We start from the raw sequence: 10,288 nt of genomic DNA, 5'->3' as shown, positions 1-10,288 counted from the left end.
ATGCCAACGTTTTCAACTTTATAGGTAGAAATAGTAGTTTACTCATAATAAAAAAAAAAGTTGGAAAAAAAGGTTTAATTACTTTGTTAGTCTCTATAGTTTTACGAAATTTTTAATTAGGTCCCTATACTTTTTTTTCTTTTAATTGGGTTCCTGCACTAATTTTTTTTTCAATTAGATCTCTTTTGACAGTAATTGACTTAATTTTATAAAGACCCAACTAAAAAAAAATCAATGCATGAACCTAAATAAAAAAAATATAAAGATCCAATTAAAAAAAATTAATACAAAATCTCAATTAAAACAAAATACAAAAACCTTATTAAAAATTTTATAAAACTATAAAAATCAATAATTAACCAAAGAAAAAAAAAAAGTTACCTAGGACCCTGTCGGCGGATACAATAATGAAATTTTAACGAAAGAGGGATAGAAAGTAGATAGAATGTGTAGTCTTAAATGAAATGATCAAGTCCAACTGTCAAAGGTCCTCTTCTGTTCCCCCTTTTCACCTTGTCGCTTTCCAATCTTTCCTACGCTCTCAAATACACACCTTGCTGCTCCACACTCACCTCTCTCTCTCTCTCTCTCTCTCTCTCTCTCGTTTAGATCAGTGGAGAGATCTATCTATTAAGGTGAAGGGGAAAGAAAGGTTAGCAACTTGAACCTTTGTCTCTTCGTTTTGGGATCACACATGCATTTTCTTTGAACGCTCTCTTTATTTATTTGTTTGCATGAAAGCTTAATTGCTAACGTTGTTTCCCTCTGTTTCTAATTGGTATTCCAATTACGTTACTGCTGAAGGATCCCGATTTATTTGCCTACCTTCTTGTTTTCTTCGCAGTTCCATTTCACTTTTCCATTCTCAACTTCCATTATTTTTTATGTTTTTAAAATGTAAAGCTAAGTTTCTTTCGATACTTTTTAAGTGGGTTTAATTGCAGATCTTTAGTTGATCCAGGAAAAAAAAAGATTAGATAGATTAGGGTGTTTGTTGGAATGTAATACGAAAAATCAATAGTGTTAGAAAAATGAAAAGCAATTACACATTAGATCCACTTGTGTTCTGTATGAAGGTGAAACAACTTAAAGGGTTGATGTAACTGAAAGGTATTTAAGCTTATTTCCCTTTCGTTTGCATTATATTGGGGAATATGAGGTATTACCATGCCACACCCACACTGCTATTTTATATATTTTCTAAATCAAGTTTAAACTAGTCAAACTGTTCCAAATAGGTGGAGACAGAAAATACAGTTAGTAGAGTAGTTATTGGTTCAGGAGCTCCGTAATGCTGTCAGTTTCAATTTCAGCAGGAATGTACTTCGGTACTCTCTCTTCTTTTTCTTTTAATAAATAAAAATTAAGATTTAAATGCTTTATGCTTAGATATGTGTTGGTCTAATTTTGGAAGTTTGCTTGATTTCTGATGGTCTACTGTAACTTGCCACTTATTGATCTCCGTGTGAATTGGTATAGGTTTTGAGAGAATACTGGCTGCCAAATAATGGCGAATAAGAATAATGCACCAGGCCAAAGAGGGCGAAGGCCGTTGTCAATATTTGCTGTTCTCGCCCTTTGCTGTTTCTTTTACCTTTTGGGAGCATGGCAAAGGAGCGGGTCAGGAAAGGGGGATAACCTTGCCTTGAAAGTGAATAACCTGATGTCAGACTGCAACATTATGCCTGAGTTGAGTTTTGAATCTCATCACAATGATGTAGAAATTATTGAACCGGCTGAACCAAAAGCTAAAAAGATCAAGGCATGTGATGTTAAATATACTGATTATACACCTTGCCAAGAGCAAGACCGAGCAATGACATTCCCAAGAGAAAATATGATATATAGGGAAAGGCATTGTCCCCCTGAAGATGAAAAACTGCGTTGCCTCATTCCGGCCCCTAATGGTTACACGACTCCTTTTCCTTGGCCTAAGAGCCGGGATTTTGCCTACTATGCCAATGTTCCTTACAAGAGCTTGACAGTGGAGAAGGCTGTTCAAAATTGGGTGCAATTTCAGGGAAATGTGTTTAAATTTCCTGGCGGAGGGACCATGTTCCCTCAAGGAGCAGATGCATATATTGATGAACTTGCATCAGTTATTCCAATTAAAGATGGTTCTATCAGAACAGCACTGGACACTGGCTGTGGAGTAAGTTTTGATGTCTAAAAATCCCTGCTCATATGAAAATTTACTTTTAAATATATGGCTAAGCATGCTGATTTACTCAGTTTCGTTCTGCTTTAGCTGATAACTTTTGTAATAACATCTACTTATTTACATACTAACACATTTAGAAGATAAACATTATGTCTGTCCATGTCCATGTTTCTTTACTATTGAATTGAATATCATACAGCATAAAAGATATCCTGTTTAAGGATTTCAAATTGGACTCAGAATGCTGAGCTACAGGACCATCTTTTCTTTTCCTGTTAGGTCATAAGTGTTTACTAATGGTTCTCAGGTAGCTTTTTGCTCCGTCATACCTACTGGTCCTTTGAGAATCCTATCATATATCTTAAAATTGATTCAGTTGGCTACTGTTTGGTTTGCGAATTAATGTTGACCTCCTACGTTCAATGCTTTTTTGTCTATTACAATATTGCAGATTGGATTTCTCGTGTTTTGTGTGTGTTTTGAGGTTGCCTAGAATGAATTGTCATTTCTTTGTTACTTATGGAGCAGTTTACTTATTCTCAATTTAAGATACCTTCAAATTGAGTCATAATTTTCCATACCAATATAAAGTATGAACAATTATGCAGGTTGCTAGCTGGGGAGCCTACATGTTAAAGAGGAACGTGCTCACTATGTCCTTTGCCCCAAAGGACAACCATGAAGCACAAGTTCAGTTTGCACTAGAACGAGGAGTTCCAGCTGTTATTGGTGTTCTTGGTACCATCCATCTTCCATACCCTGCAAGAGCTTTTGACATGGCTCAGTGTTCTCGATGTCTAATACCATGGACTTCAAATGGTTAGTGCTGAATTTCATTGTCAATAAGAATGATAAGAGTTATAACTATTATCAGCCTTCTCTTATATATATTATATTATGATACACACACCTGAAATTCCAAAAAAAAAAAAGTGCAAGTACTACAAGATTTGAATTATTGAATACCGTTTTGGCTAATATGGGTCATTGCAATTTCTTGCCAAAAGGTTATGAAGCAGAATGCCTTATTGACAAATAAATCATTTACTTCTGTAAGTTCTTAGAATCTTACCCCAGCTGTTATCACCAAAAGTCTAGAATTTTAAATTATTAAGATCTTCATCTTATTTAAACATTGAAATCCCTAAAATATTATGTTAATAAGGTTGCATTTACATATAGATTTGAAACATTAGATTAAGAATTGTATGCCATCCAGCAATCAGAAGGGGAAGTTTAGGAAAGAAAAGTGGCTATAAATCTGAATGAAACATTCTTATAGGCATTAAGTTTTTGACTCTGCACCCGTTAAATGAATACAGCGGGCATGTATCTAATGGAAGTTGATCGAGTCCTGAGGCCTGGTGGATACTGGGTTTTATCTGGGCCTCCAATTAATTGGAAAACATACTATCAGACATGGAAGCGGTCTAAGGAGGACGTCAAGGCAGAGCAGAGAAATATTGAGGAGTTAGCTGAAAGTCTTTGCTGGGAAAAGAAGTATGAAAAGGGTGATATTGCTATCTGGAGGAAAAAGATAAATGCTAAATCCTGCCTAAGAAAGTCTCCCAACTTATGTGATTCAGATAATGCTGATGATGTTTGGTATGTCCTGTTTATCTTCATGTACTTCATTCGGATATGCAATATACTTATAATCTTCAAATATAGTTCAAGTAATTTTGATGATTGAACAGAATTTCACTTGTTTATCTAGTTCTATTTATTGTTATGATACATTATGATCTATGTTTTCAGAAATAATTTCACTGCAAACTCTATAATATCAAATGTCCCATGAGATGATCTAGGCTTAATTTAGATTGAGAACATACCTGCATTGTTGGGTATTAAATATTATGGTTTTGTTAATGAATCTCCTTAGGGCAATCTTTAAGAAGTCAAAAGTGGAAATTTTTTGAAGATTTTGATGCATTCAGTGGATTAGAAACTTCAAAGATTTTAAATTTCTATAAAAATTCTTCTGTTTATTGTTCTTTAAAGAGAACCCTTAGAAGTGAGGACACTCATTAACAAACACCTTCATTGGATAACTTAGTAAAATTGATTTCCACACAAGAGAGAAATACTTTGCAAGTTATTTTCAGAGAGCCTGAGTACATAAACCAAAGTATTAGCTTGATTGTTGAAATTATGTAGGATTTCATTTTTGAGGCATTGATTATGAGTGCATCCAATATTCAATATTAATTTGCAATTGTATTGTGTAGGATTTAGTTTCTCTATGCTTTTAAATTGTTGATATTATATAGATGTTTATTAATGTGTAGACATATTAGATCTGTTGTTTATATTCTGATTATTTTTCATTTGGATGGGGTTGGTGTGTTTATGTATAGGTACAAAAAGATGGAGGGCTGTCAGACCCCTTTCCCTGAGGTATCCAGCAAAAGTGAAGTTGCTGGAGGTGAATTGAAGAAGTTTCCCGCTAGGCTTTATGCTGTCCCTCCTCGAATAGCTAAGGGCATTGTTCCCGATGTTACAGCTGAATCTTATGAAGAGGACAACAAATTATGGAAAAAGCATGTTAATGCTTACAAAAGAATGAACAAGTTGATTGGCACTACCAGATATCGAAATGTGATGGACATGAATGCAGAGCTTGGAGGATTTGCAGCTGCACTTGAATCACCAAAATCCTGGGTTATGAATGTTGTGCCCACGAGTGCTAAGAACACCTTAGGTGTTATTTACGAGAGAGGTCTGATTGGCATTTACCATGACTGGTAAGTTTCTAAAAGTTCTCTTAATACTCCTGCAAGTATTCTTATTTCATGTGAATTTTTCCATGCAAGTTGTCTTCCCTATACTTCAAAAATTATTTATCTCGACATTTCATGGTGGGTTTTTGTATGATTATTCATTTGACCACTGCAAGGCAAAATGAGCTTCAAATTAGCATATTGTTCTTCTCCATATTCTGGAACCACTTGAAAATAGATATTGGTACTGTTTCTTCAAATAATGGTATGTCGCTGTATTGTATTTCATATGACGGCTACAGATAATTGAACATGCTATGAATTTTGCTAATCAGTTTATTAGTTGAAGCAAGTTATGCACTATGACTATGCATTATTTAATGTCAGTTTTCTTCTTTCTTCAGGTGTGAAGGCTTTTCTACATACCCCAGGACATATGATCTCATTCATGCAAATGGTTTATTTAGCATGTACCAGGACTCGTAAGTTTCTTCCTCCTCTTCCATGTGCATAGTCATAGTATGTGGATTCTAAGATTATATCTCATTGAAAGTAGAAACAAGCTCTTATTCAAGTTTCTTGGCATATAATGCAAACTCAAGTCCCTTTTCTAGATGTTACTTATAAATACTTTTTTTCTTCTTTTGGGGTCTTGCAACAGTAATTCAATGCAGTAGTTTCTCAAAAATTGGGGATTTCTAAATTGTTGGTAAAATGTTTAGATTGTGCACTTGTTAAATACGTTTCACCATACTTCCCGGGTATACCTATCACAAGGCACTGTCAAATGCCATCTGCGCTGTCCTCAAAGGCCTTGTTGGTAGTTACGAGGATGCGCTTTAGGGGGTTGTTTGTGAGTTAGTATAATGGAGGGAAGGGGAGTAAAAATTCAAAATTTAGCACTAGTCTTCCTTTCCTCCTTACCTTTCCCTCGAAAATTCCAACTCACAAACCCACCCTTAGGACCTGTTAAGTTTGTGTTTTCATTGTTTTCTATTTTAGGATTTTGTAAAAAAAAATGAAAATAGAAAACAAGATTTTATTGCTTTTAGTTATTTTTTTCTTCATAAAATGCTGAAAATAGAAAACGAATTCTCAAACCAAACAGGCCTTAGGATCTTAAATTGCATCACTCATTTTAGGTGAGCCCAAATTCCATTATTTGAAATGCATCACAATTCACAAGGCCTAGTCCATGTGAAAAAAGCTAAATAGGCTCCTCCTGTTAATTGCCAATTTGCCACGAGCTAAAACATTTATCACGGACCAACCTATTCCAAGCTTCAGGCTTTTGCAGGAGGCCCAATATATGGGTTTTAAATCTTTAAAAGCATAATTTGGACATATTTTACTTTTAGTTTGGGATATGTTAATCCTTTGAACATGTTAACCATGTTTCATAAATCATAATAATCCCATTAAGTTGATGACAAACCTTAATAGTCCTTTAGTGTTTAGGGTTTAGGGTTATCCTTATCTCTACTTTTTATTTTTAAATGTTGATGAGTTGTTTGAACAGGTGCAACCTGGAAGACATCCTTATTGAAATGGACCGAATCCTAAGACCCGAAGGAGTCGTCATCATCAGAGACGAAGTCGATGTCCTGAACAAGGTCAAGAAAATTGTTGGGGGGATGAGATGGGAAGCCAAAATGGTGGATCACGAGGATGGCCCTCTTGTGCCTGAGAAGATATTGGTTGCTGTTAAAGAATACTGGGTTTCCAGCAGCAATAACAGCACCTCCAGTGAGGAATAAAACCATTGCATTTTTTTGGGGTATGAAAGTGAAACTTGTCTCTCAGATCTCAGCATGCAGCAACCATCAAGGTTTCAGAGCCATTAAGGAATAGTGCAAAAAGAAAAGGGTAAAAGAAAAAGAGGGAAAAAAAATAGAAATTGTTATAGTGCAAAGTAAAAGCAAAAGATTGGTTATGTAAGCTTATTCTACGCCTGCCTTATACAAGTGTAGATAAAATAGGTCTTAACTAGTCTTATTAAGTTTATTTAGATATAGATTAGCACAAGTTCGGCTACCAAGATAATTTAATCTAAGGATATTCTGTTGAATAATCATGGTGAAGGAATATTGAAGCATTGAAATCCCACTATTCGTTTTTCGGTTTTAAGAGTGTGTTTGTGAGTTGAGATATTAGAGGGGAAAAACAAGAAAGGCAAAGGAGAGAGGCTTGAAGGTTAAAAATTTAAAATAAATTTCTTCCTATTTTTCGCTCGTTCTTTTTCTTTTACTTTTGAAGTTTAAAAAAAAAGATTAATCTCTACGTACAAGTGTTTTGCATTTACAAGTTTGAACGAAACCCACCTATTAAGGCTGGGTTTGGTAAAGCTTTTTCAGGAGGTGCTTGTGCTTTTAAAAAGCACAAGCACGTCATTTTGCGTTTGGTAAATTAAAAAGCTCAAGTGCTTGTGCTTGCGGCTTTTAAAAGTTAGGGGTGCTTTTGAAAGCACCTAGGAGGGAGCTTTTCAAAGCTGGCTTGTGCTTTTCAAAATTTAAAAGTCTAATATAACCTCATATGTTAACTAATTTTCAAATTTAATGTTTGCATTTATGTCTATTATAGTATTTTTAAATTTTAAAAGCTATTTTACCAAACACAATTGATGTTACTTATGTTTATTAAAAGTTGTTTTTGATTTGATTTACCAAACATAAATGCTACAACTTTTAAAAAGCCATCTTTTAAAAGTTAACTTTTATAAGCTACTTTTAAAAAGTAAAAGCTTTACCAAACTAAGCCTAAATGTGCTGTTTATGTTACGTGCCTTTTAACAGAATTTTATTTTAACAGAATTTTAAATTAATTCAAATCAATTAATGCACAAATATATAACTTTTATTTTTTAAAAGATTTCGTTTCTTTTTTCGAGTTTCTTACCAAATTTGTTGGATCTCCTTCGTGCGTTTTTCGATTTTCATGGTTTATGAAATCAAGTTTTGAAATTGTTTTGAAGATAATAGAATTTCAGAAATACACCCAAACGATTACAGAAAGGATTACAGAAATACACCCAAAGAATTTAAGAAATACACCCAAAACAGGGGGAGACAGAAATACACCCAAAGAATTTAAGAAATATACCCAAAACAGGGGGAGACAGTATATTTCTTTTTTTTAAAAAAACTTAGAAGAACAGTAAAACAGTACCTTGAATAATGTTTCTTCCTTTTTTCTCGTGATTTTTGATGGAGATTTGTATCTTTTCTTCTTGATTTCTTCTACTCTTCGCGAGGAGTTGGAACGTTTCTGCAGAATCGTAGTAGTTTGTTTCGAATGTCCCTTGAATCTTGATGATTTGCATTTTGATCGAGGAAGAGAAAGAGTAAACGTGTTGTAGAAGGGGCGCGTGTTTTTTTTTTAATAAGTTGCGTTTTGATTGAGAAAGAAGACGAAGAGTGAACGTGTTATTGAAGGGGCGCATGTTTTTTTCTTGAACTTGGAGCAACTTGTATAGCTTGTAAGCCAAAAAGGCTTGTATGTATAGCAGAACTCTAAAAAAATCTTTGTTCTAAAATATCATCAACTTGTGAACATGCATATCCGTTTGAAAATGCCATGGTTTTGAGCTGGACCAAATCAGATTAAACTGAAAATTGGTCACCAAATTGGTCTGATCATGGCAAAAAAAATGGTTGTGACTGAATCAACCAAAAATAAAAAATATTTGTCAAAAAAGTTAATAAACCAGTTAAATTGATATGATTTTTTTTTTTGCAGTTAATTGATTAGAAAGTTTTTTTATTGAAAAAATATATTTTATATATAAATATACTGTTTTAATGTATCAAATTTAATTTCGGTTAAATTTTAATTATAACTTTTAAATTTTTAAACTTCTAATTTCATCAATGATTTGATTTTTAGAACCTTTAATCATCAATTCAGCAATTAGTTTGATTTTCATAACCTTCGAAACATTATCTTATTCTATGTGCTCTAAATTTTACTACAAGCAGCAGATTAGGAATGTAGGTTTAAGCTAAGCATAGGGATTAGGTGCTGACAACACAAGGTCTAGTTGTGGCGCATTTGAAAGTTGACATAATTTCATGCCTAGTCAAGGTCACATTATATATTGTTATGGTTAGGGAAGTGACTTCATTGCGTTCATGGTTTAGCAACTTTATTACAATACCAAACATGTATTAGTGCTTTGATTTTAATTGTGTACCTATTTAATATAAAACAAATTATAGTTACTCCCCATATCCTCCTCCGTTCCTAATATGTTTATTTCGGTCAGCAACTGAAGAGTACCAATTACCTCAAGAATTCTACCCTCCTTTATATATATTTAACTTTATTTTTATAAATTTTTTATAAAAAATATAAAGTACAATATTCTTTATTTTTTTTCTCGTTCTATCATAGTTTTATTATATTTGAAATTAGTTCATCGTCTCAATCGAATTCAAGATTATTAGTATCTGTCAATTCAGCTGAATATATGATGATGTGGTACACATATAGTAATTTTAAAGTCAACAATTCAACATTCTTCTTTTAATGCGAATTATATGGTTCCCAGTTGCCACGTTTATAAATTTTCCCTTTGGAGTAATTAATAAGACTCTGTAAAGCATGATCCTTTTTTCTCCGAATATATCTGAAGTTACGTGGAATATGAATAAGACTATTCACCCAACAATCAGGAAAGTAATCCAAAAAGAAATTAATATCATTGGAAGTTGAGTTAATAACAAGCCCGTCTAGCTCAGTTGGTAGAGCGCAAGGCTCTTAATTTTGTGGTCGTGGGTTCGAGCCCCACGGTGGGCGTAAATAATTTTTAATTATTATGAAACAAAAGGTTATTGTCCATGCTAATGGGATGCCTCATCCACACCATTTTTGCTTTCTACAAAATTCGTTTCGTTTTCATGAATAATGCCTCTTTAAGTGCATCTAAGGGTTCTTGTCACAACCCCATAATAATGGAAGAATATATATGAATAATAGTTATCATGAATAATGGAACATATACTCTATAGTAATGGTTAGAGAATCATTAGAATTAATTTAAATCAATTAGTATCGTTTATATTTATATAGCATATCTGTATATTAATTATAGGATTCTATGTCTTTATTACTTTAATTCATTAAACACCTATAAATACCTCTTGTATATTGTACTTTTTATCACACTTTCTTCAACTTGGTCTCTTGTTTCTAACATGGTTCGCAAGGCATTTTGTGGACTTAAGCAAGCTTCTCGTGAATGGTTTGACAAATTCAGCACTACTATATGCGTCTTGGTTTTACTTCTAGCCCTCATAAGAATGCCCTTTTCATTCGTAAAAGCGAGCGTGGAGTTGTTTTTCTACTTTTGTATGTTGATGACATGATCATTACTGGAGATGATATTGATGGTATCTCTGATCTGAAG

The 10,288-nt window shown here is 33.5% G+C and overlaps 1 protein-coding gene and 1 non-coding gene across 3 annotated transcripts; both read left to right on the top strand.

Annotated features, from left to right (window-relative positions):
• Window positions 1-425: 425 nt before the first annotated feature.
• On the top strand, window positions 426-7,011 carry LOC112801274 (probable methyltransferase PMT14). 2 transcript variants are annotated; one of them, XM_025843929.3, is made up of 8 exons: window positions 487-652; window positions 1,239-1,328; window positions 1,480-2,152; window positions 2,770-2,980; window positions 3,484-3,766; window positions 4,522-4,908; window positions 5,289-5,366; window positions 6,404-7,011. In XM_025843929.3, the coding sequence occupies exons 3-8, from the start codon at window positions 1,508-1,510 to the stop codon at window positions 6,639-6,641; spliced, it is 1,842 nt and encodes a 613-aa protein (XP_025699714.1). In that variant the 5' UTR covers window positions 487-652; window positions 1,239-1,328; window positions 1,480-1,507; the 3' UTR covers window positions 6,642-7,011. The 2 variants fall into 2 exon arrangements, with proteins under 2 accessions (XP_025699708.1, XP_025699714.1); XM_025843923.3 differs by lacking the exon at window positions 1,239-1,328 and having other exon boundaries at window positions 426-652.
• A 2,594-nt stretch (window positions 7,012-9,605) lies between these two features.
• Window positions 9,606-9,678, top strand: TRNAK-CUU (transfer RNA lysine (anticodon CUU)). Its single transcript has one exon. It is a non-coding gene; the product is annotated as a tRNA-Lys (tRNA).
• Window positions 9,679-10,288: the final 610 nt, after the last annotated feature.

This window comes from Arachis hypogaea, chromosome 1, assembly GCF_003086295.3.
Source record: "Arachis hypogaea cultivar Tifrunner chromosome 1, arahy.Tifrunner.gnm2.J5K5, whole genome shotgun sequence".
Classification (NCBI taxonomy): Eukaryota; Viridiplantae; Streptophyta; class Magnoliopsida; order Fabales; family Fabaceae; genus Arachis; species Arachis hypogaea.
The sequence above is the reverse complement of the archived record's forward strand: the minus strand, read 5'-3'. Positions and strand labels throughout refer to the sequence as shown.

What these genes read in the sequence shown, in the direction of transcription:
- LOC112801274 (XM_025843923.3), top strand. Translation starts at nt 1,508, where the DNA reads ATGGCGAATAAGAATAATGCACCAGGCCAAAGAGGGCGAAGGCCGTTG. An exon ending in CACTGGACACTGGCTGTGGA is followed by an intron (nt 2,153 to 2,769) that starts GTAAGTTTTGAT and finishes ACAATTATGCAG; the next exon opens with GTTGCTAGCTGGGGAGCCTA. An exon ending in ATTGGCATTTACCATGACTG is followed by an intron (nt 4,909 to 5,288) that starts GTAAGTTTCTAA and finishes TTCTTTCTTCAG; the next exon opens with GTGTGAAGGCTTTTCTACAT.